At 45.8% G+C, this 26355-nt stretch overlaps 1 protein-coding gene and 1 non-coding gene across 3 annotated transcripts in view; one reads left to right on the top strand and one right to left on the bottom strand.

Annotated features, from left to right (window-relative positions):
* Positions 1-23801, bottom strand: part of Stxbp1 (syntaxin binding protein 1) — a 61087-nt gene extending 37286 nt beyond the window's left edge. The window contains exon 1 of one of the 2 annotated variants that reach the window (XM_031369873.1): positions 23625-23796. In XM_031369873.1, coding sequence (XP_031225733.1) covers positions 23625-23661 — 37 coding nt within the window. In that variant the 5' untranslated portion in view covers positions 23662-23796. Of the gene's footprint in view, positions 1-23624 lie in introns of both variants that reach the window. The other variant, XM_031369872.1, reaches the window with a different exon arrangement.
* On the top strand, positions 7662-7779 carry LOC116092717. Its single transcript, XR_004119440.1, has one exon. It is a non-coding gene; the product is annotated as a small nucleolar RNA SNORA31 (small nucleolar RNA).
* Positions 23802-26355: the final 2554 nt, after the last annotated feature.

The following is a 26355-nucleotide window of genomic DNA, read 5'->3' on the forward strand; positions in this document are numbered from 1 at the left end:
TGAGTTCAAGGCCAGCCTGGTCTACAAAGTGAGTTCCAGGATAGCCAGGGCTACACAAAGAAACCCTGTCTCAAAAAACCAAAAAGCAAAGCTGAGCTGGCATGCCACATACCTGTAAACCCAAAACTTCAGGGGTGAAATAGGCAAATTCTGAATTTGAGGCCAGTCTGAGACACAGACATAGTAGAAAGCTAGCCTGGACAATATAGGGAAATATCATTCTGAAAACAAATAAAAATAAACTGGAAAAAAGTAACTGATTCATTTATAATAATAATAAACCAGTGTATGTCAACATAATAATATTTTAGTGAATGAACAGTAACCATATAGGGAGAATGCAGGGGTCTTACATCTTTGTAGCTCTCCTACTGCCTGCCTTCACAGAGGATAGCTGTCTGTCCCTTCTGCTTCTGAACCCAGTCTGTCTGGAATGAGGTGCCATTTAGAAAGGGCTCAGAGAGCATGAAAAGGAGGCCAATGACCTCACAGCCTTCCTATGGAGACAGCTGTAAGTCGTCATGCCCAGTCCTACCCCCCAGGATATTAGATTTGAGAACCACTGCTGTAAGTAAATAAAAGGCTCAGACCAGGCCTCAGACCCACAAGCCCCCTCTAACTCTGGGGTCAGGAGGCCTGAGGTCTTCCAAGCTCACTGTGCCATGGTCTCACCACAGTTGTCACATTGTGAGTTTCTACAACACCACAGCCTAGCAAGAACGGCCCCAGACAGAGGCCTTGTAGAAATATGACCTGCCCCTCTGAAAGGCCAGGCCCCACATTATCCTAAAATGAAGGCTCACAGAGGCCATCAGCAGGTGTCCGAAGCTCTCCGGTCCTTGCCCGCCCTTCTAGGTCTTAACTTTGCCTCTGACAATCAATAATCCAGCCTCTCATGAAGTGCTCTCAAGTTTTTAGGAACTTTTCTTCTGATTATTAAAAACAAAAATAGCAAGTTGTGGTTCATGGGACTTGCCTGGAACCTTATCAGTTGGAAGGCAAAACAGGCAGTTAGGCCAAGGTGGGCTAAGTTCAAGACTAGCCTGCCTCAAAAAAAAAATCGAGGGGTGGGTGTGTAGCTTGGAGGTGGAATGCTTGCCCAGCATGTGTAAGACATGGGTTTGAGCCCTAGCATCACAAAATAAAATAATTCAAAAGGTCAAAGACACAGATAAATAATATTAAAAATACATCTAATGCTTGCTTCGAGAGGCTGAAGTAGAAAGATGGCAAGTTCAAAGCCAGCCTAGGTAATAACTGGAAACTGTCTCCAAAGCTCCCATCATGAGCCTGAGAGGCCTTGGGAGCTGGCAGAAGCCTGGGTTGCTCCTCCAGTGTCTGCTACACTGTGGGAGAGCAAACACAAGGTCCTGGGTTCAATCCCCAGTACCGGAAAAAGGAAACAAGGAAAAATCATTTGTAATCTTGCCAACCTAAAATGTATTTAGTTAACTTTTAGTTCATTTTATACTAGTTTTTCTATGTAACTTCATATAGCTGAGATCATATTTCATGTTTTTCTTTTGCTTTATACACTCATTTTCCTATGTTAGTAAAACTGCATCCTGGATGGGAGAATACGCTTAAAGTACTCTATGTACTTGCATGAAATAGCCTTATGTAAACCTGCCTTAAAAATTAAAATATAAAAATAAGATTAATATGAAAGAAATACTTCTACTTCCTGGGACTTAATTGTTTGTGGTACTTTTAGGGGATTGAACTTGGGGCCCCACACATACTAGGCAAGTGCTCTATCACTGAGCTATAGTCCCAGCCAGATTCCTAGGATTTTAAATGCCAGCACTTACTCAAAAATATTTCCTGTAGACACTTAATTTACTTATATTGTGGTATAGTCAAAAACTGGACACAAAGTGTTTGAGCATATTAAGTTATATTGGAAATAATGACAAAAACACATGTTGGTGTCTTCATTCACTCCATGAGCGCTGGCTGGGACTCACAGTATAGCAGACACTGGAGGTGCAACACAGCTTCAGCCAGCTCCTGAGGGCTCATGGGCTCATGATGGGAGCAACCGCTTGTTGAAAACAACACCCAAAGTGGCTCCTGTGTGCCTTGAAAAGAGTATGCATGGGGTCCAGGACACAGCACAAACAGGGATGGAGCAAGGTCATCCCCAGGAAGTCGGTCCTGACTAAGAGGCAGAAACCAGATAGAAGAGAGGGACAATCAAAAAGCTTGTAGAGGACAAAGAAGAGACACTTGACATCTGCTTGGGGCTGGAGAGGTATGTACCGGCTTAGGATGGAGGCAGACCACAGGCTCAATGGTTGATGGCTTGGTCCCTGCTGTGCTATAATTCAGAGGTAAGCAGTCACCAGATTTGGAGCTTGTCAGTGGATTTATCCATTGATGGATTTATTTTTTTATATGTATGTATGTATGTATTTAATGTATATGAATACACTATATCTGTCTCCAGACACACCAGAAGAGCACTGGATCCCATTACAGATGGTTGTGAGCCACTATGTGGTTGCTGGGAATTGGAACTCCTTTTTATTGGTGGTGTGAACCCATGGAAGGTGGGGAAGTAACCTGATGAGCTGTGGATGGAGATGGCAAGAAGCAGGCAGATATGACACATAATACATAACAAACCCCAGCACTTGGGACAGGAACAGAGGAAGAGAGGCAGAGATTATTCAAGGGATATCAAGAGAGGAGACATGGTCAGTAGGAGAATACCAGGAGCCTTGTTTTATTTTGTGGGGCTGGGGAAGTAGCTCATTGGTTAAGAGCACTGGCTGCTCTTCTAGAGGTCCTGGGCTCCATTCCCAGCACCTACATGGTGGCTCACAACTATCTATAGCTCCAATTCTGGGGAATCAAATAAAATCAAATAAAAAGCTAAAACTTTGGGGGCTGGAGAAATGTCTTAGCAGTTAGGAGAACTCACTGCTCTTGCAGAGGACTTGAGGCTTGATTCCCAGCTCCCAGAAAGTGACTCATAACTCTAGCTCTAGGCCCCGGGGGATCTGACAGCTTCTTCTGGCCTCTGTGGTCACTATATGCAAATGGTGCAGTGGCATACACACAGGAAAGATACCCATACACATAAAATAAAAATAAATGGGCAGTGGTGGCTCACACCTTTAATCCCAGCACTTCGGAGGCAGAGGCAGGTGGATATCTGTGAGGCCAGCCTAGTCTAGAGGACAGCCAAGCTACATGCCAGAGACAAGAGCCTGGCTGACTTTGACAGGCTCTCAGTGAGACAAGAACTGACTAGAGGGAGAGGGAGGACAGACAGAGAGATGACCTTGACAATCCTTTTCATAAAGACTTGCTAAAAGATAGCAAAGAACACATAAACCAACAGAACAGAGATAAGAAAGCAAAGGAAGGTTTTGTTTGTTCTGAAAGATGTGAGATATCAGAACATTTGGTGTTGGCAAAACCAAAAGAAAATCCAAGAGAAAGAGTGGATCAGGATCCTGCCTCCCCTTCTAGGGGAGGGGCATAGACCACCTGATCAGGGTAGAATGGGCTGAGATGACAGGACACTGTGATGGGCTAGTGGAAATGATGTCATCAGCTGGGGTGGGGGATAAGTGTTAGTGTAAGATTCGAGAAAAATAGACACCATGTATCTTCCCAGAGATCACGGAAGTGAATTTCCACATTTTACCATTTCTGGACAGTTCTAAAAGCTATTTTGGGGTTTGTGACCACAGTTTTAGGTAAAACCAGGAACCTGGATTTTTATTTTACCTTTTGAGGCTCACTATGTATTCCAGGTTGACCTCAAATTTGCAATGATCCTGCCTCAGCCTCCTGAGTGCTGTGATTTCGGGGTCTTCTATTCCTGGCTCTCCTTCCATCTTTACAGGGTTCTAGGGATGGGATTCATGTCAGGCCCACTCAGCCATCATTTCAGCCCCTACAACTTTTTTTTTCCTGATTTTTTTCAATTAAGTAAATCAAATCACAAAGTCACATCTAGGGCACTAGAATTCTATGTTTTTCATTGAAGGATGGAATGTCAATGTTTCAAATGCAAATACACCTGGATTTTGTTGTTGTTTTGTGATCTTGAAGTTATTTATTCTCTCTGTGCCTTAACTCCTTGCCTTCTACTGGGAATACCTGAGTTGAGGGCTTTTTAATTAATTAAGTTTTGAGTCAGGGCTGTCCTGGAATTTGCTCTGTAGATCATGCTGGCCTCAAATTCACAGATCCACCTGCCTCTGCCTCCCAAGTGCTGGGATTAAAAGCATGCACCACCACCACCTGGCTAATTTTCTTATTTTTGAAATTATAATGTAATTACATAATGTCCCCTTCCTTTCCCTCCCTCCAAGCCCTCTCTGATGCCCTTTGCTGCTCTACTGAAACTCACAGCCGCTTTTTTCTCTAATGTTATACAAACAACTGTTTTTTAAAAGTATATATGCACAGGCAAATTGGAAAAACATAGAGCAAAATGTTACCTTTATGAGACAAAACGATTAGCTTTAATTGCTGGTATGCCCCAAGGTTGCGCTGTGCTTCTACTAGTACAAACAGACAAACAAGCCAACTAGAAAACAGAACACAGAGCTCTGGAGCTGCTGTATGGAGGGCTCCTCTGCATCCCTTTGAGGTCTTCTGTACATCAAAGTGCAGGTGTCCTAGGCTTTCGTCAAAGTCCGCTAAATTCCCAATACTGAACAGCCTCAGCTGACTACGTGATTCTCACAGGACAGGATGCTCTCTCACGATAGGTGTGCCTGTCCATGGCTGTGGTGGGGTTGTGATGTGGTAGGGGAAGTAAGTGTGTGCTCTGCCACTGAGCTACATACAGTCCGGCCTCCCTCTGCTTTGTCTGAACTTAACAAAGACTCGGGGGCTAAATATATCTTTTGCTACCAAGAATTAATTTAAATGCAGTGAAAAGATATTGCTCAAGAGACATTCAGATTGGGGAATGTGGAGATATAATGAAAAAAGTCAAAGCCAGCACAAGTGTTCACAGGCATGCCTAACTGGTGCATCTGCAGCCTTCCTACAGCCTTATCTCATCCCCCAAATTCTCACAGCATATATTTGTCCTGGGTATTATTAACAGCCAATCCTAGCAATGCCCTACATTCTTTAATCCAATACCAAAAAGGAAACATGGATTAGAGCCCATTTTAGCATGGAGAATCAAGTGGCCTGGGCTATTTTCTAGCATATAATCCCATCTCGTTCCCTCAACGTTGCTGATCTCCTCTATAGGGAGAGAGACCAAGCACATTCTAGAGCTAGTCAAGTACTCAACCAAAATGTTTCCGCCATCCACCTCAGGCCATACAAACTTGAAGACCTGAGTGTGAACTTCATGCTCCACACACAAAGCCAGGCATGGTTGCATGTGAGTGTGAACCTCATACTCCACACACAAAGCAGGCATACATACATGTACTTGCAACCCAAGTGTTGGAAAGGCGGACAGGAGGATTCCTGGGACTTGGGGGTCAGCCAGCTTGGCTTAGGTGGACCCCAAGTCCCTGTCCCCAAGATCTGTCAGAGATCATCTCAAAAAGCAAGATGGTTACCTCTGGAGAAATAACACCCAACGTTGTCCTTTGATATCCAGACACACACACACACACACACAGTTTAGTGAACTGGAGTGTAGTTAGGGTTGTGGCTCTGAAGAACACATTTTCAGGCATAAAAAAAATGTGTCCTGGTCTTTAAGGTAGAAGGACTTGATGAGGACTCCCACAGGCCCAAGTCACCTTCAAACATGACAGCTCTCTTCCTGTCTTGTATCTTCATTCCCACCCCATCTGACATCTGAGATGGCATGACAATTTGCCGAAATGTCCACAGGACCCTGTAAGCACAGGGGCGTGGAGTTCTGTGAGTGAGCCAGCAGTGCTCTATGTTGTGACTCAGCCCAGGGACTCTCCATTCCCACACAGGCCCAGTGTTCAGAAGACCCAGTTCAGAGTCCACAGCTTGAACACAGGTCTGCTGGGACACTTTCTTCATTCTTGAAGGATAATACAGGTAAACAGTGGCTGTCCTAAAGCACAAATCTGCAAACCAGACGGATCAGGAAAACTCTTCCTTACACAAACGCAGTGAGGCCTATGGTACTGTGTAAACGTAGAGACAGAAGCGATGTTCAAGTAAGAACAGTCACCATCTTAGAATTTCTCTCTGTACTCACTTGCTGGGTTGTTGTTTCGTACCAGCGACAGATCCAGGATCTTATGTATGACAAACCTATGTTCTACCACTAAACTGTACCTCCAACACATACCCTATTTTTGTTTTATTTTTCTGGGTTTTGGGGGGGGGGGGAGTGTCAGTGGCTTGTTTTATTTTGAGATAGGGTCTCACTATGTAGCTCTGGCTGTCCTAGAACTCACTATGTAAACCAAGCTGGCCTTGAACTCACAAGAGACCTGCCTGCCTCTGCCTCTGGAGTGCCAGGACTGAAGATGTGTGCCACCACACCCAGCAACTATTTTATAAAATTAGATCACAAAATTCTTTTCAAATCTCCAATTTAAAAAACAAACAAACAGAACAACAACAACTGACCTGGTCTAGAGATCAAGTTCCAGTACACAGGAACAGGTCCTTAAAAGCACACAGCCAGCCATGGGTACATAGAATCACTCTCACTTTACACAGTAGAATGGTGAGGCTCAGAGAATCAAATTGTCTAGTAACTACACAACAAAATATACATGAAGATACAAAAGAACATATAAAAAACAGTTTATTCCAATCAAAGAACTAACTGTCCATGTGGGGAAATGAAACATTAAACCCAAGCACTGGAAGATAAAGTCATTAGAACTCCTGCACACTACTGTGGTGGATGAAAAGTAGCAGAGCCATTATGAAAAAAAAGAGTTTATAAATTTGAGTGAGAGCAAAGCAGAAAAGGGGTGGTACATGAAAGGGGCTGAAAGGAGGAAATGAAGGAATTATATGATAATCTCAAAATAAGAAATTACAGCTAGGAGAGGCAGGTGGTTTTCTGAGTTTGAGGCCAGCCTGGTTTACAGAGTGAGTTCCAGGACAGCCAGGACTACACAGAGAAACCCTGTCTCAAAAAAAAACAAGAAAACAACAACAACAACAAAAAATTACAGAAATTACAGCTAGGTGGTAGTGTGCATGCCTTTAATTCCAGGACTTGAGAGGCAGAGGCAGGGAGATCTCTTTGAGTTTGAGGCCAGTCTGGTCTACAGAGCAAGTTTCAGGACAGCCAGGGATACACAAAGAAAACTCTGTCTAGAAAAATCAAACAAACAAACAAACAAACCATTTTTTAAAAGTCCAAGTCCAACCAGGCACAGGGGAGGCAGAGACAAGTGGATCTCTGTGAGTTTGAGGTCAGCCACGGCTACATAATGAGACCCTGTCTCAAAAAACAAACACGAAAGAATCCAAAATCCTTGTTTACATAATGAGCTCAAGGCCAGCCTAGACAAAGCCCAGTGTGGGGATACACATCTTTTTGATCCTAGCACTTAGGAGGTAGGTAGAGGAAGGAAGATCTTTATGAGTTCCATGTCACCCTGGTCTATATAAGAAGACTGTTTAAATAAATAAAAACAAAAGAAAGAAGGAAGGAAAGAAAGGAAGGAAAGAAGGAAAAAGGAAGAAATGAAAGAAGGAAGAAAAAAAAAAGGTAGATAGATTTGCATAGCCCTTGAATACTGTGGTTGCTCTTCAGGTCTGTACTAGGATGCAAAAGAAAAGCTCTCTAAGCTTTCTGCCTGCCTCTGTGGCATCCAGATTGAATTGGGGTGTGCATCTATGTGGTAGGGAAATCGGGAAAGCTCTTCATGTAATCCTATTTTCCATCATTTGTCTCCATAACTGGTTGCTGCTTACCATCCGTACAATACCAGGATTTTAGACAAATAGGGTTGACATGTAATTTTGACCATGATTTACTTGGAGCAGTGGCATTGTTCTAAAGAAAAAAATTGTCATGTAGGTTGTCTAAAAATAAAGTGCATTATACCCACTTAGAAAAAAACAAAAAGATAAATAATGCAGTTTTTCTTAACACAGGACTATTACACAGAGCCCTCAGATGACAGATCCCCCAACTTACCCTTATAAGACAGCATTTATCTAAGATTTTAATTTACTATTTATATCTAAATTGTACTTTGCAGATGTAAGAGAGACCACAGGGTGAGAACAGGCTGCCCTCTCTGAAGCTGCGGAGGCACTACTGCCTAGCCCTTTTAAGTTTGATTCTGGGGCGGTAGGGTATTAGAGGAAAGTAGGGGGCTCAGGGGTTTGAGGCTGGCTTGATGATGGCTTATTTACAGATTCTACATAAGATTCAGATGCCCAAGATTATAGCATATATGACACAGGCTGTCTGCCAGTACCGTGCAGTGCATGGCTGTGACTGCTTGCCATCAGAGACCAAAAGGGGGCTGGGTCGAGAAGCAGGACAGAGTCCACTTTCTCTTTCAAGGCAAATCCTGTGTTTGCCCCTGTTTGAGACTGAAAACCAAAAGTCAAGAAGCTAGCTTCTCTCAGGCTGGTCAGCACAGAGGACTTCCCTGGGGACCTTAGAGGCTACAATCCCTTAGCATAGACATGGCCCCAGCTGCAATAATCAACATCAAAATAATAACAGACACAGGTGCCTCAGATAAAAGACTGAGGCACAGCTCTGACATCTTAAAAACTCGCACAGGTGGCAAGAGTCGCAAAACAAAAACAAAAAACAAAACAAACAAAAACAATTTCCATTTTCTTTTTTTTGTTGTTTTTGGTTTTTTGGTTTTTCGAGACAGGGTTTCTCTGTGTAGTCCTGGCTGTCCTGGAACTCAGTTTGTAGGCCAGGCTGGCCTCGAACTCAGAGATCTGCCTGCCTCTGCCTCCCAAGTGCTGGGATCAAAGGCATGTGCCACCACTGCCTGGAAAATTTCCATTTTCTTAAAACCCTAGTTATTTTGATACTTTGAACCAAAAAAATCAAGAAGTTGTGGGGTGGGAGGGAGAGCACCTGTAATCCTAGTTACTCAGTAGCCTGAGACAGGAAGACTTCAAGTTCAAGGCCTATCAGGCAACTTACTCCAAGTCACAACTTTTCAATGAAGGTAGAACAGCTCAGTGGGAGTCACCAAGCACTGGTAAGACCCAGGGTTCAATTCTTAGTATCACGGAGAGAAAGAGGGGTGGGGGGACAAGGAGAAGGAGGAGGTGGAAGAAGAAGAGGAAAAAGAGGGAAGGAAGGACAGAAGAACAGTGAGTAAGTGATGAGGAAGACAGTCTATAGGAAGTCTTTGCTAAAGAAAAGATACTGTTCCCCTCTTTCACACCAGCAGGGACACTCATGTACTAACGTCCCATTTGGTCTCCAGTCGGAATGCATTTCTCTGTCAACCACTGAGTTTCTCTTAGCACATACCCTGTGATAAGCAGTAAGTCTGGGAACCTAGGAGACCCAAGAAGTGGCCAGCAGCCACATTAGTAGACTTGGCATCTAACAGTTCCCAGTTACATTTCTTGTGTAGTGTTCGCCCAGAGACCAACATTAGATGGAAAACACATTCGGAAGAAAGTCCTTCCGAATGGAGACTTCCTCCATCTCAGGATCCTAGCAGGCAGGCCAGGCCACTGCAGGGACTGGATTTACCTCCATGGAATCCTGGACTGGAGTCTTTGAGTACCCTGGCTAGGGGGTGCTATTAAACACCAACAATCTGACCAAAATTCCAACAGTACCAAGACTCTACGGTGACCCAACCATCTGAGCCAAGATTGAAAGTCCCTCTGGAACCTTCAATACAGACTTCTGTAGGTATCAACACTGACAGGCCTCAGGAAAGCTTCTAGAGGCGGGAGCTAGTCCCACCAGAGATAAGAACACTGAACGGGCTGGGCGGTGGTGGCGCACGCCTTTAGTCCCAGCACTTGGGAGGCAGAGGCAGGTGGATTTCTGAGTTCGAGGCCAGCCTGGTTCCAGGACAGCCAGGACTACACAGAGAAATCCTGTCTCGAAAAAAACAAACAAACAAAAAAAGAACACAGAACGATCCAGTTTCAGGAGAAATACTTTTCCTAAATCCATGAAATTGATTACAATAAAATACCAGGAAAAGGGGGGTGGGACCATTGTTCAGCAGTTAAGAGTATTTGCTGCTCTTGCAGAGGACCCAGGCTTGATTCCCATAGGATTGTTCACAACTGCCTGTAACTCTATGGCCAGGGGATCCAAAACCCTCTCCTAACCTTTGCAGGCACCAGACACACATATGTGGTTCACAGACATACAAGCAAAATACACATATACATAAAATAAAACAAATAATTCTAAAAATATCTTCTAAAGATTATATATATATATATCAGGAAAAAAAGAAACATCCTATTTGGGGTTTGGGCTCAGAATCAAGCACAGGAAAAAGGTGGGGCTCCCGGAAGAGAAGAATGCTGACAAGTCAGAGAAAGGACCGGATGCTAACTTCCACTGAGTACACAGACCAAGTAACTTCTGTTCACAGAGCTCCTTCTGCCTCTGTATCTCTGCCACTGAGTCGTCTGTCCAAAGCTTAGCACTACTACTTCCTGTCCTCTGTCCATCTGTCTGTCCGCATAATCCCCCCCACACCTGGGAACTCCTCCTCAGCTCCACCCCATTCATCTCATGTTACCTTTCCTTTGGACGTTTAGCTCATGACCTTCATAGCTGAGGACAGTTAAGGCTGCTTTCCCTGCTGGCCTTCTTCAGAATAATCTGTCTGAATAAGCCTTTGCTGTGTGTCTTCCTTCTCTATAAGACATCTGTAGCCGGGAGGTGGTGGCGCACGCCTTTAATCCCAGCACTTGGGAGGTGGAGGCAAGAGGATCTCTGCGTTTGAGGCCAGCCTGGTCTACAGAGTGAGTTCCTAGACAGCCAGGACTACACAGAGAAACCCTGTCTCAAAAAACCAAAAAAAAAAAAAAAGACATCTGTAGATGCTAACTACTCCTGGTGGGAGGGGAAGCAAGAGGAGGCGTTCACAGTAATCTTTGGCTACAGAATGAATTCAGGACCAGCTTGGAACCTCCTTGTTTCCAAAAACCCAGGAGAAGAGACCAAATAACTTGTTTTGTTTTGCTTTTGAGGATCTCTCTATGTTGTTCAGGCTGACCTTAAACTCCCAGAGATCTGCCTGCCCCTGTCTCCCAAATCCTGGGGTTCAAGGTGTGTACCACCATGCTCCTCCTAAAACAAGAGTTTTATCAAAGTTCCTATGGACACATTTTATTGTTCTTTTCCACTTGAAATGACAGGAGGCAGCTCTCTCCTGCTCTCTATAAACTGTACATAGGTCTCCAAGTACCAGACATAACTAGGCTCTTCTGCTGGAGCATGCAGTGAAGGTTGGGTGCTGGGGTGGTCTTGGCTACCTGACTTCAGCTGAGCAGTGGGAAGGTAGCAGAGCAAGCCTGGTGAAGTCTCCACACTGTGTGACTGCGTTATGGCTCTACACCCAAGACCATTTTGTTAAAGATTTACGCTGGAGTCTAGAAAGCTAGTTCATCATGAGATCCCTGGATTTGGGCTATCCCAGATACTTGGGATTTTTTGTTTGTTTGGGGTGTGTGTGTATGTGTGCCTGTGTGTGTTTGGGGAGGAGGGGACAAGGTTTCACTTTATAGCCCTGGCTAGCCTGGCCTAGAACTCCCTACGAACACCAGGCTGACCTCAAAACTCACAGAACCCCATCTGCCTCTGACTCTCAAGTGCCAAGATTAAAGACAAGTGCCACCACACTGGACACAAATATTTGTTTTTAACCTGTAGCCAAGCCCTTATTTGCTGCCCATATAACCAGCACTAAAATACTAATATTTATGACTACTTTTTATCAGTGAGAAAAAAAAATAGTGGCCCAAAGCCTGTAAGTTGCTGCTGGGAAGCGGCTGTGGTGGGGCCCAGCCTGTCTGACGGGCTCCTTCCTTCCTGGGATGCAGTTCTCCTAGCTAATGTCTCATTGTATAGTCTGTGCTCTGATTTTCTACAGCAGACACACTAGCTGCTTTACAAAGTGCTCATCCATCCTGACTTAGTAATGAGGGCAGTAAAAACTAGCAAACTGAACACAGAACCTCAGAGGCTTTCGGAGCTGGCAGCATCCAGTGCCTGTGGAACTCAAGAGGAAAGCATATGGGCAGACTGTGTACCTTTCACCACTGGCCACAGCTGGGTAATCACACACCTCCAACACCCCAGGACAATTGTGCTTCCCCTCCGCCTGGAGGAGCTGGTACATGGTGAGCACAGGCCTCTGTTGCTGTCTCTGCTAATTCTTCTCTTTCCCGCCCTTTATCCCCTCGGCGTCACAACCTACTGCTAGATAGGAGAGAAAGGATAGAGGGGAGAAAGAGATAAAGATCTCTGAATCTTAGAGAGAAGACAGACACAGCTCCTTAAGAATCCTCTTCCTCCTGGACATGATGGCACACACCTTTGATCCCAGCACTCGGGAGGCAGAGGTGGGTAAATTTGGGTGTTTGAGGTAGCCTAGTCTACAGAGCAAGTTCCAGGACTGCCAGGGCTGCATAGAGAATCCATATCTGGGGAGGGGGAGAGGAATCCCCCTCTTACCACCACTTTTGCCATCCACTAAATTCCCAGAATTCCTATAAGTAGACTGTGGTCTCGGGCAGAAGGACATTTCTTGGGGACTTTGAGTCTTAGATGAAAAGACACTGATTTTGTGATCTCTCAACAACACATCCCACCCAGGCTGAAAGCTCTCAACTGCTGTCAGTGTCTCCCACTCTTAATCATAAGCAGACAACACAGTTTGCTGAACATCTGAGGAAAAATACCTGCATGGAAAGCAGACACTAAAACAAATAAAACTACCACCAAAAGAGAAAAGAAAAAGAAAAACAAAGAAAGAAAGAAAAGGAAAAAGGAGGAATTGAGATTAGACAGGTGTGTGTGTGTGTGTGTGTGTGTGTGTGTGTGTGTGTTTGAAGAGAAAGACCTAAAAATTACTGCATCCATTGCATTCATGAAACAAGACTTGGGAGTCAAAAAGAGAGAAAGAAAGGAAGAAAGAAAGAAGGAAAGGAATGAAGGAAGGAAGAAAGAAAGAATTGAAATTTTGATAGACTATGACAGTAGAAACAAAAACTTAAGCAGAAGAATGGAATGATAAACTTGAGGAATCCTCCTAGAAAACCCAGCAAAAGCCAGATAGATAACTGGAAAGAAAAGAAAGTCTGAGCACCCTGAGGTGGAACATCCAAGCGGCTGGTCACAGATAGGGGAGGCGCCATGGAAGCTATTTAGGGCGCCTTCCCAGCGGATAACACCCTGAGAATATCTAAAGCAAAGCTCACTGGGAAACTCTTGGGAGATATGACTGCTTCATCTTAAGATCCCAAGGCAGTAAGCAACCTTTACTACAACATGAACCTGGAGTCTGAGTCTTTCTCCTGTCCTCAGACACACCAGAAGAGAGCATCCATTGGATCCCAGTACAGATGGTTGTGAACCCCCAATGTGCTGGAAATTGAACTCAGGACTTCTGAAAGAGCAGTCAGCTCTTAACTGCTGAGCCATCTCTCTAGCCCCAAGTCATCTTTAAACATTTATTTACTTATTTAATACGTGTGTGTGTGTCTGTGAGTGTGTGTGTGTGTGTGTGTCTGTGAGTGTGTGTGTGTGTGTGTGTGTCTGTGAGTGTGTGTGTGTGTGTGTCTGTGAGTGTGTGTGTATGTGTGTGTGTGTGTGTGGCCAGCACTCCTCCCTGCTGAGTAATTACAAAGGCTTGCTCTCTGAGGCCTATTGCTTAAAGACCAGAGTGTGATGTGACCCAAAATTACAACCTGCTCAGCTCCCAAGCTCCATTTTTCTCCTGAGAAGGGCTTGTCTCTGAATTCTCTCCTAGCTACCCTAAAAACTAAGTCACCACAGAAGACCTGGCCAGGGCTGGGTCACTCCTCACTGCTAAGAGCCACCATGCCTGGGAGTTCTTCCTCCATGGGCTGCCAGCCTACAGCAGTGTTGTCCCTCCTGCCGTCACAGGAACCTCATGAGGCTGAGAAAAGTCACACACTGTACTACGTGAGCTCAGTGTGAGCTGTCTTTCTGTCCTACTGCTGCAGTCCTCCTGACTTGCCCTTGTCAGTCTGTCTGGCATGAAACACCAGTCTAGTGCTGTCTGTCCCTGAAAGTCACACAGAAGATGGCCTGATGAGGTGATCCACTCAACAGACAGAAGAGACTGAGTCCCTACTGTGGTTAAGAGCCCAGACTGGAGGTGGGGGGGCGGGTGTCTGAGATGCCTCCCAAAGCCTAATCTGTGTGATACCTGCCATGTGAACTCAGCACAAACCCCGCCTTTCCATATCTCCACATATCCTCCTCCAAGCAACCACGAACAATGAAGCCAGCACAGACAGCCCCTGACGCTAATTCGTGGGAAGCACCAAGAGGTGAACGCTCCTCAAGGGTCCAGACTACAAAGCCTCCTTGTTGGAGAGTGCAGCCTTGCCCAGGAACTGAAAACTGCAGATGGCTCAAGGTCAGTGGGAATTGAGGGCAAAGGTTCAGACACCCTGGATAGCTCTGGCTCCCTGCTGACTCTCAGGCCTCCCGGCTGTTCCAACTGGGCCTGCCAGTCAGTGTCAGTGTCTCCCTCACTTGTTCTCCCACATTTCCCATTCTCTCCTCTGACTGACTGTCCTCTCATGGCCCCCAGCCTGTACCTCCATCATGATTTCTCCTAATCTTTGCTGTCCCTGCTCACTGCCTCTTAGCATATTCTCAGAGACAGTGTCTAGGTGCCTAAGGAAGGTAATGTTCCCCCAAACGTGCTGTTTCTCTTGCCCTTGCCTCCTGTTGAACAATACGGCCTTAGGACTTGCTGTTCTAAACTAGGATTGGATTCCAGCCTTCTCTTCTCATCCCTTGAATCTGATGGCCATGACATAACCTGTCAGTATCCATAAGACGTCTCCCAGCTTGCCTCCTTCCACCATGCACTGCTCTGTCTCAGACCTAGGTTACCAGCCTCCTGAACATTGCCGCAGCCAGGACACCACCTCAGTTCCTGACTTACTGCCCCCCACCCAATCTCCACAGAGAGCCAGAGCACTTTAAACTATTCTGACCCTGTCTCCCACTGACTTAAAAATCTGCATGGGGTCTCCAGGGCTTCTGAAAAACAACATAAGGCCCTGAGAGATAACTCAGTGGCAAAGGAGTGTGCTACCAAGCATGATGCCCTGGGTCCAATGCCTGGGATCTGAAGCAGAAAACCAGCCCCCACAGGTTGTCCTCTAACCTCCACAGACATACTGTGGCACTTACCCGCTCCTTTCCATCACAATCATAAACACAGTGAGAAGAACTTTAAAACAGCACAAGGGCTAAGGAAGTCCAGCACCCTCCAGCTTCTCTGTCTTCCCTTCTCCAGCTAAGCTACACTGGATTCCTCTTTCTTGCCAACCTTAGCGCTTGCTCTGCTGGCCTTACTCAGACCCCACTGAGCCCACCTTCTACACAGACAGCCTTTCCTTTTACAGATCTCCTTGTTCTCACTTGTTCCCAACATTATCCAGAGTCCCGGCCAGGGAAGGTCACTGCTGTGCTACGTGGATCCCCACAAGAACCAAATCTAGCCTGGCCTGGTGGTATGGGCCTATAATCCCAGAACTGTAGAGGCCAAGGCAGGAGGACCAGATTTCCACATCCATCACCTTTCTGTAAAGATTCTAGTACCAATAGGTAGTCTATATGGTGGCTGAATGAACAAAGGCATTGAAATCCCTTGGAGGCCACTGAGTGAACTCAGGTGTGTTCCATAGCCCTTGAGTTTTCTGACATCTCCAAAGGCCACTACAGAAAGACTGACTTCTGGAGACCAATTTGAACCTGTACCTTCACAACCAGGCTCCCTTCCAACCCTAAATGAGAACAGCTCATGCAGGGTCATGTAGAGTTCACAGAGGCTTGTTGTAGTACAGCCTATTTCTTGCTCATCCTTGCGAGTTGTCTGGGAAAGCTGTGACTAAAGCAAAGCCTCCTGAAGTATTTTTTCAAGTTTCTGTGAACTGTTCAAAGCCACTGAGCTGTGATGATGAGAATCTGATTGGCTGTTGAGAAGCTGACTGACAGTTCATGGGGGTGTACAACAGACAGGCACAGGGGAAGGATATACCAGCTATGACACCAGTGGCCAAGACACCTGCTCTCAACAGCTTCAGTGACTCAGAGGAAAGGCATTAAAGGATGCTTACAGCCTGGCCGGGCAGTGGTGGCACACCCCTTTAATCCCATCCCAGCACTTGGGAGGCAGAGGCAGGTGGATTTCTGAGTTTGAGGCCAGCCTGGTCTACAGAATGAGTTCCAGAATAGCCAGGGCTACACAGAGAAACCCTGTCTCAAAAATAAATAAATAAATAAATAAATAAATAAATAATGCTTACACTAAAGACTCATCCTGGAATTAGCAATCTCAGAGCACTTCACAGTGCTGAACCCCTAGCCAAGCACCCTTAGGAAGAGCTACATCCCTCTGATTGGCCTCAAAGCCTAGGGCATGCTCAGGACCACAGCACACAATTTAGAGCTGCTGGATTGCCAGAGGTAACTATAAAAGTTGGCCGGGGCAATTCACTAAAGAAAGAATGCTTCATTAGTTGCCAAACACTTGTTTGCCTCAGAGGTGCTGTGTGCCAAAAAAAAAAAAAAAAGCCAGAGAGAACCTTTTCAATGTACAGCCAACACAATAAGTCCTTGTTAGGTACAGGGCAGATGCAAGTCCTCTCACAACTGATGAAGACATAGGGATGCTACTTGGGCCCTAAACTACTACTTAGGGAAATTTGCCCCAACTTAAATTTGTAAATCACATCATTATAAGGTGACAACCAGTTCAAAACAGAACTATATCTAGAAATAAACACCAAAAAAAAAAAAAAAAAAAAAAAAAAAAAAGCCAAAAAAACAAAATGGGCATAGGGTTCATGCCTTTGATCCCAACACTTGAGAGGCAGAAGCAGGTGGATCTCTGTGAGTTTGAGGCCAGCCTGGTCTACAAATTGAGTCCAGGACAGCCAGGGCTAGTTACACTGAGAAATCCTTTCTCAAAACAACCGAGAGAGAGAGAAGAAAAAAAGAAAGACAGAAACTAAAAGAAATGAAATAAACACCATAGCCAGCGTGTGGTGGCACAAACCTGTAAACCAGCAGTAAGAAAGTCAAGGCAGGAGGACTACTGTGAATTTCAGGCCAGCCTGAGCTGTACAGTGACCCTGTCTCAAAGTTAAATAAGAAAATAATAATAAATAGAATAAAATAAACTGGGAAGGAAGGCACAATGAGATCACTCAAAATAATTTTTACATTTTTATGTCTAAAAAGATGTAAAATCACAATTATTACATCAAGAAAGTTGTTTTTATTAAAAATATTCAATATTCAAAGGAGGAGAAGGAGATGAGGTAGAAGGCATACTTGAGTCTAAGAACTGAGTTTAGCCTGGAACCAATACAAAGAACCTGTCAGAGGAAGGAAGGTGGGAAGGGAGGGGCAGAGGAGGGGTGAGAGAGCCTGGGCAAGCAAATGTAGAACTGCAGCCCTCAGACACCTAAAGGGAAAGTGCAGCAGTGCAGCTGTTCTGCAGGCTCGGCAGCAAGTAGGAACCACAGAAGGGGCTCAGTGGGTAAAGGTGCTCGCCACTAAGCCCAATGACCCTAAGTTCAGTTCCAGGACCCACATGGTAGAAGGTGAGAACCAACTCAGAACTTCTACATGTATGCCAAGGTATGTGTGTGCGCACACACACACATGCTCACAGAGTAAAATGCTGTGTAAAAGAAGTCACTTTGAGGAAGGATAGGAGAGCTGAGAAAGGGTCTCACTACATGGTCCTGACTAGCCTCGAACTTTTCATGCAGTTTTCGGTAGCCTAGAACTTGCTGCAATCCTCCTGCCTCTGCCTGTCTGGTGCTGAGATAGCCAGCATGTACTACAACTGCTCTGGATGGAAAGGAATCAAGTTTTAAAAAATTTATATACTTTGTGTATATGTGATATATGTGTTTGTATGTATGCCTGTGCATGAACGTACATGTTTGTTCAAACAAATGGAAGTCAGAAAGCAGCATGTGTCTCCTGCTATCACTACCTGCCTTGGCTTAAGAACAGTTTCTTTCTGTGCCTATGGCTCAGATCTGCTTTACTGCTTGGCCAGTGTGTTCCAGGGGTCCATCTGTCTCCTCCACCCACACCCTGGCTAGGGTTACAGATGCATGTGATTACACCTGGCACTTTCACCTGGGGCTGGGAATCTGAATTCAGGTCCTCATGCTTGCACAGCAGGGACTTTACCGCCTGAGCCATCTCTCCAGCCCAGAAATCCCATTTTAAGATCTGGGTGAGGGCTGGAGAAGTGGCTCAGCGGTTAAGAGCACTGACTGCTCTTCCAGAGGCCCTGAGTTCAATTCCCAGCAACCACATGGTGGCTCACAACCACCTGTAATGGGATCTGATGCCCTCTTCTGGTATGTCTGAAAACAGCAACAGTGTATTCATATACATATAAATAAATAAATCTTTAAAAAAAAAGAAAGAAAGAAAGAAAGAAAGAAAGGGGTTGAAGAGATGGCTCAGTGGCTAAGGGCACTGACTGCTCTTCTGAAGGTCCTGAGTTCAAATCCCAGCAACCACATGGTGGCTCACAGCCATCCATAACAAGATCTGACTCCCTCTTCAGGAGTGTCTGAAGACAGCTACAGTATACTTACATATAATAAATAAATCTTAAAAAAAAAAAAAAAGAGAGAGTAGAATTTAACCACAAAAAAAAATAGAATTTTTCAAACACTATATTTTAAAAAAAGAAAAAGAAAGGAAAAAAAGAGCTGGGTGAAGGAGTGTACAGCCCTAGGAGGCAGGACACAGGTACATCTCTGTGTGTTCAAGGCCAGCCTGGTCCATACAGTGAGCTCCAAGCCAGCCAGGACTATGTAGTGAAATCCTGCCTCAAAAAACAAAAGGAAAAGAGCTATATGCTATATTCCATCGGCATGATATTCTGGAAGAGACAAAACTACAGGGAATGGAAAGAGGTTGGTAGTTGCCAAGAGCTGAGAGCGGGAAGAGACTATCCATGGGGAAGAGCATGAAAAAATCTGGAATCTGTTTTTGTTTGTCTGCCTATCTGTCTGTCTGTTTAGACAGGATCTTCCAGAGAGCCTGCATTTGATTCCTAGCATGCACATCCAATGGCTCACAGCCACCTGTAACACCAGCTCCACAGGATCTGACATGCCCTTCAGGATTCTATCTAAACCTACACACTCAAAAGACACACAAATAAAAATAAATCTTAGCCAGGCAGTGGTGGCAGGCACACCTTTAATCCAAGCACTCGGGATGCAGAGGCAGGTGCATCTCTGTGAGTTCAAGTTTCAAGACAGCCAGAACTATACAAAGACACTTTGTTTTGAACAAATCATAGATAGATAGATAGATAGATAGATAGATAGATAGATAGATAGATTGATAGATAGACAGACAGAATCTTAAAGAACGTTAAAAGCCATAGCCCTGCGTCAGCAAGATGGCTCAGTGGATACAGGTATTGCAGCTGACCTTGAACTGAGTCTGACCTACACGGTGAAAGGAAAGGCTGACTCCTGAAAGCCTTCTCACCTCCACAGGTCTGTGGCACACCCCCAACTCAAACAAATAAATAAGTTTAATCTTAAAATTTAAGCTGTAGTCCTGAAGTGAATAAATCATGACCCTTTAAATTCAGGGAGATACTCAACTACTCAGGCTCTTGCTGGGCAAAAATGAGGACCTGTGCTTATCCCTAGTAAAAAGCTGGCACAGGGGCACAAGAACCCACAGTCCTGGCTGGCACGGGGTCCTCCCATAATTCTAGTTGCTGAGCCTGTTCTCTTTCTCATTAGTTGTTTGTCTAACATTAACTGTGTCAGTGAATCATGCACTGGGGACAGACCCAAGGACAAGACCCCTATTCTCCCCGGAAGAAACTTACAAACCAGTTGGGCAAGACCAACACACACAAGTGCACCACACTGAGTGTGTCCTGAAGCGTGCTGGGGTAGCACCAGAAAGCTTCTGAAGGACTAACTGCCACACAGCAGAACTAGTCCCATTTTGTTGTTGTCTTGGTTTTAGGGGTTTGTTGGTTGGTTCGCTGGTTTTAAGACAGGGTCTCACTAAGTATCCCTGGCTGTCCTGGAACTCTGTCTACCAAGTACTGGAATTAAAGGCATATGCCACCATGCTTGCTTGGTACAGAAGACCCATGTCTTATTCAGCTTTCAGCTTTGAAACTCCCATAGTTCCTAGCAAGCTCTAAACAAATGTCTGTAGAGTAAGTAGCTACGTCAAGCCATATCCTCTTCTTACACCTACAGCCCATGAGCTGTCCAATGAAGCTCAGCTCAGAGGAACCAGAAGGGGTCTGAGGCTGGTACTGTACTCGTGCAAGGCTCTAAATTAGATCGGCACAGATCGTGGGGGATGGTAAGGGGTTCAAAACTACATTTATGCAGCCGGGCATGGTGGCGCATGCCTTTAATCCTAGCACTTGGGAGGCAGAGGCAGGCGGATTTCTGAGTTCGAGGCCAGCCTGGTCTACAGAGTGAGTTCCAGGACAGCCAAGGCTACACAGAGAAACCCTGTCTCGACAAACCAAAGAGGGAAAAAAATGCCTCTGTAAAATGGGGCTGTAGGCAAGCCTGTAGAGCATTTTCTTAATTACTGATTGAAGTGGGTAAGACCACCCCTGAGCTCTGTAAGAAAGCAGGCTGAGCAGACCTGCATCAGCTTCTGAATCCAGGTGCCTGCTCCTCCGTCCTGACTTCCTTCAATGATGAACTGTGATGTGGAAAAATCCTTTCCTCCCAAAGTTAATTTTGGCCATGGTGTTTCATTACAGCTACAATAACCCCAACTAAGACGGTGACTATGGAACGTTAACTTAAATCAAAAGGAAGGTGACATTTAAACTGGTGCATAGTGGGTTTTTAAACTAAGCTTTAGCTGCAGATTTAGCTCGGTGGGTAGAGTGCTAACCTAGCATACTAGAGGCCCCAGGTTCAATCCCTAGCACTGCTTCAAATGAGACAGTAGTGGAAGGCCCCAGAGGCAGAAGCTGGAGGATCAATTTTAACTCATTCTAACCCTCGTCAGCTCTAGGTGCACCTGGGCTATATTAGACTCAGTTCTTAAGACAGCAAAAAAGAAAAAATGCATCTGCACTTCACTTTTATTTTTTTTGGAGAAAAAAAGCCAAGGCAGAAACCCCACCAAAAACTAGAAGGTAGTATTAAAATAGTATTCAGTGATGTATTTTCCTAAAGCACATGCCTAACTCAATTGTCACAGAAATAGAAGCCTGTTCACACATTCACCAATTTTTTTAAATTGCGCTTATTTTTGTACACCACAGTTTCACTTTGTTTCAAAGGAAATTTTGGTCATATTGCATACTGGTATATATATTTTTTTGATGCTTACTTCTAAAAGAGACAAGGCGAGAGGTTATGGTGACACCTAAGAGTCTTGGCAAAAGGATGCAAACACCTTCTCAACTGGGTATGGTGGTGCAAGTCTGGAACTCCAGCATTTTGGTAGCCTGAGGCAGGAGGATTACCATGAATTCAAAGCCAGCCTGCACTGGGTAGCAAGTACCAGGCTAGCCAGGGCTGTAAAGTGAGACCTTGTCTCAAATTACCAAAAAATAAGCTGGAGTTGGTGGCTCACACCTATAATCTTCAGCATTTGTGACGCTGAGGCAGGAGGATTAAGATAAATTTAATGCCAGTCTAGGTTACATAGTGCCTTCTGGGTTAGCAGCTGGAACTGTAGAGACTGTCTTGGGGGAGGTTCTATAATAAGTATTTTATCTTTCAAATGTACTATTCAAAAATAATACCTGAAATACGACATTCCATCCCACACCTCTAACCCTTGAAAAGGGGGTATAGAGAAAACTGTATGTATGTAGAATGCAAGGTTGTTATTTTTACTTAAATTACAAGGAAATGGACACTAGATTTTTAAAAATTAATTAACAGTGATTTCAGCAAGTCATTTTACTGCTCCAAGCTTCAATTGCTTTCCCATGGGTGAAAATGAAGATGTTGACGACCGAAAAATCCCTATGGATACTTGCAACCTTAAACACTGATTCTCCTCAGAAAACAATTCAAGTAACCTTTACAGCATGGGTGTTAGCATGAGCATTTAAAAAAAAATGTCGATTTTGTTTTGTTTTTATAATAATTTCTTCTGATGTACTATATATATCAGGGAAGGTTGTACATGGTTAGATTCCACCAAAAGAGTATCCCCATATACCAGTCAAAAGAATAAAGGGAAGGCAGTTAGGACGACGCTCAACAGTTATGCTGCATTTGATGGGGGATGGGGTGCGGGGAGGAAGCTACCATAGAAGAGGATCACTGGAAGGGAAACTGTAAATTTCCACCTCTCCTAAAGGAAAAAGGCACTTTCATTTTCTCTCACTCTAGAAAGAGATAGCGAAAGCCACAGCAGTCTTCACACGGTTTCATTGGAAAGACGTGCCAAAATACTGAAGAGGCACTATTTTTCTACCTAGGTCACCCATCTTTATTTGAGAACACCTACAGCCCGCTCTCACTTCGACGCTCCCCATCCATTATAAAAAAATAAAAATAAATAAATAAATTTAAACATGTCTGCTGTGCCTTTCATGCAAATCCATAAACAATCATATCTTCCCCGCAGCGACGCCCAGGGCTGAGTCCCACCAGCAGCGAGACTGCAGACTGCGGCGCTGGCTGGGGCCACTCCTCCCGCAGCACTCTGAAAGTGCTCCCCTTCTGCCTTGGGATTTCTAAGGGTTCGGACGCGGCTAAGACCCCTCCCTTTAAGTCCAGCCCCGGGAAGGGGAGGCGGAGAGAGCCCTGCGGGAGCAGCGCCACAGGAAAACCCCGTGTCCCCTCCCCAGCTGGCAAGAGTGGCCCAGGCGGCGCGCGCCCAGCCGCTCCCAGGTGGGTCTCTGCAGCCGGGGACAGCGCCCTGCTCCCGGGAGAGGGAGGCAGGGAGGGGAGGAGGACGCAGGCCAGGTTTCGTTCGTCACGATTCATGAGGGAGGGTGGGAGAGAGGGAGGGATTGGAGACAGAAAAAAGGGGGAGGGGGAGCGGAATTGAGAGCTCTGGAAATGCAGAAGGCAAGGGAGGGAGACGGTAGGAAAGGAATATGTCTGGAGAAGAGTTGGGGTGCAGAAGGGTGATGCTGCAGAGGAGGGTGGTGGGCTAGACGGGATAAAGGCGCGGGTGGGGGAGGGAGAGATGGGACGGGATGGGACGAAGGAAGAGAGATGGCGTGATGGAGGTGAAGGGATGAAGGTAAAAAGGAAAAACGGGATGTTTACGAAGGCGAGGTGTGAGGAGGAGGGATGGGATGAAGAGGAGATGGAGAGAGACCGAGGAGGCGTCTGGGGTGAAGAGGACCGAGGTGAAGAAGGGATCTGGGTGAAGCTTGAGCCAGGGAAGCCTGCTGGCCGCAGGAAGCCAGAGGGGCATCCTTCCCGGGAGGGCGGCGCCTGAATAACGGGTTTCGCCGGCCCCCGGGCAGCACCCGGACGCCACTTACTCTCTCCGACCACCGCCTTGAGGCCAATGGGGGCCATGGCGTTCTTCGAGTCTCCGGGCTCCGATGCTCCTCCCGCGACACCGTCGCCTCCCCCGGGCCGCGCGCCCCGCTGTCTGCAGCCCGCCGCCCCGCAGTCGCGCTCTGGACCGACTGACGCGCGGACTCCGCGCGGGGGCGCGACTCGGGCCAGAGCGAGGCTGAGCAGCAGCCGGCGCGCGCGGGAGGGGCGGGGCCGCGGGGGCGGGGCCTCGCGCCTGCCGTCACCGTCACCCGCGCGCTGCCGCCAATAGAGGCGCGGCCCGGGCGTGAGACCCCGCCCTCCGGGATGCGGGCTCCGGGAGCGCCCACCCCTGCGCCCGCCTCACGCGCGCGCCCGGGCCTCAGGGTCCTAAAATCCCCTCACTAGTGCTGCACTGGCTGCCCAGGCCATGGGAATCTCCCCAAAGCCGGGCTGTGATGCTCTTTCTGCTTTTTTTTGGGGATCCTTCCATTTTCCCCTGCCAAAAATACGAACTCTGAGAGCAGATTCTTATTCTCATTCCACAACATAGGCCACAACATAGGCTTACAGTACACTGAAACTCTCCCTGCATCTCTGTGGTCTGTTTACCATTGATGGTGCGCTAAGCTCTGTGTCACACACCCATCAGGTATCATTTTACTAAATTCGCGCAATAACTGAGCATCGTTTCTAATCTCTATTTTCAGGTGCAAAAACAAAACCCCGAGGCACTTGCTATGAATATTATTCTCCCATTATTATGTATAAGCCGAAATTCTATACACTGGGGCTGCACTAGTGCACAAGACACGGTACAAATCCAGTAGTTTCCAAGATCCAAATCTAATTAGGAAATACTATAGAATCAACTCTGGACTCTGAATCTTCTTGCAGTCTACACGGTCACATACTGCTTTTCACGGTGCCATCTTTGCTAATGAAGGAGGTTGCTTTTGAAATACAGAACAAGAGTGGGAAATGTACATCAGTGGTAGAGCACTTTCTTGTTTTTATATGTAAGGTCTCCGCTTTGATCCCTGATGGTGGAAAATGAAATAAAGTGTGAAGAAAGATGAACAAGTCCAATTAACTTAAAAGTCACAAAGGATGGGCTGGAGAGATGGCTCAGTGGTTAAGAGCACTGGCTGTTCTTCCAGAGGTCCTGAGTAAAAGTCTCAGCATTCACATGACAACTCACAATTGTCTGTGACTGTAGTCTAATAGGACCCAATGCCCTCTTCTGATGTCATACATGCCAACAAAACCACTCATATACATAAAATACATGCATAAATAAATCTTTTAAAAAACATTTTAAAAAAGAAAAATCATGCTGGTTGTGGTGGCACTCCCTGGTAGGATTTGCTGAAGGAGGCAGAGGCAGGAGGATCATAAGTTCGAGGCCAGTCTGGGCTTTTCTGGGCAGTGGTGGTGCATGCCTTTAATCCTAGCACTTGGCCCAGCACTTGGGAGGCAGAGGTAGGTGGATTTCTGAGTTCGAGGCCAGCCTGGTCTACAAAGTGAGTTCCAGGACAGCCAGGACTACACAGAGAAACCCTGTCTCGAAAAACCAAAAAAAAAAAAATCCTAGCACTTGGGAGGCAGAGGCAGGCAGATTTCTGAGTTCAAGGCCAACCTGGTCTACAGAGTGAATTCCAGGACAGCCAGGGCTACACAGAGAAACCCTGCCTCAAACAAACGAACAAACAAACAAGGAAAAGGAAAAATCACAAGAGAGCCAGGTGTGGTAGCACATACCTTTAGTCCCAACACTCAGGAGACAGAGAGATAGGAGGATCCTTGAGTTTGAGACCAGTCTGGTCTACAGAGCAAGTTTCAGAATAGCCTGGTCTATAGAACATGTTCCAGGACAGCCAGGGCTACACAGAAAAATGCTGTCTTAACAAACAAACAAACAAACAAACAAGAAAGAACCACAAAGAAGGGCAAAGCGGCACAGACCTTTAATCCTAGCACTTGGGTAGCAGAGGCAGGACAAACTCTGTGAGTTCCTGGCCAGCCTGGTCTACATAGTGAGTTTCAGGCCAGCCAGAGCTACATATACCCAGTTTCCAAAAAAACAAAACAAAACAACAACAACAAACTCACAAAGGAAGGGCTATTGAGATGGCTCAGTGGGTAAAGGCACTTGTCATCTGGCCTTAAAACCTAAGTTTGGTTCCCAGAATCCAGTTAGTGCAAGGAGTAAACAGAATCCCACAAGTCCTCTGGTCTCCACATACCCACAGTGTCGCTTGGTACCAGACACTAGATAAATATAATATAATGTTTACAGCAGTTCTCTGGAACCAACTCCCTAAAACTGTCTGACTCTACCCAAGAGCCATAGAGTGTGTACATACACACATCATACTCATATATACATAAGAGTAAATTAATTTTTCTTAATCATAAAGGAGTGCTAGACATGGTGGCAAACATCTATAATCCCAGTGTTTGAGAGGGTAAGGCAAGAAACTGTCTGTGAACTTTGGCTAGCCTAGGCTACATGGTAATCTCCTATCTCAAAAACCTGAAACAAATGGGCTACAAAGTTTGGCTCAGTGGGTAAAGGCATTCCCAGCAAGGCTGGTAACCTGAAGTCAGTCACTGGAGCCCACATAAAGAGAAAAGAGAAGCTGGGCAATGGTGGCGCATGCCTTTAATCCCAGCACTTGGGAGGATTTCGAAGTTCGAGGCCAGCCTGGTCTACAGAGTGAGTTCCAGCAC

The sequence above is a fragment of the Mastomys coucha genome, unplaced genomic scaffold (assembly GCF_008632895.1).
Source record: "Mastomys coucha isolate ucsf_1 unplaced genomic scaffold, UCSF_Mcou_1 pScaffold15, whole genome shotgun sequence".
NCBI lineage: Eukaryota > Metazoa > Chordata > Mammalia > Rodentia > Muridae > Mastomys > Mastomys coucha.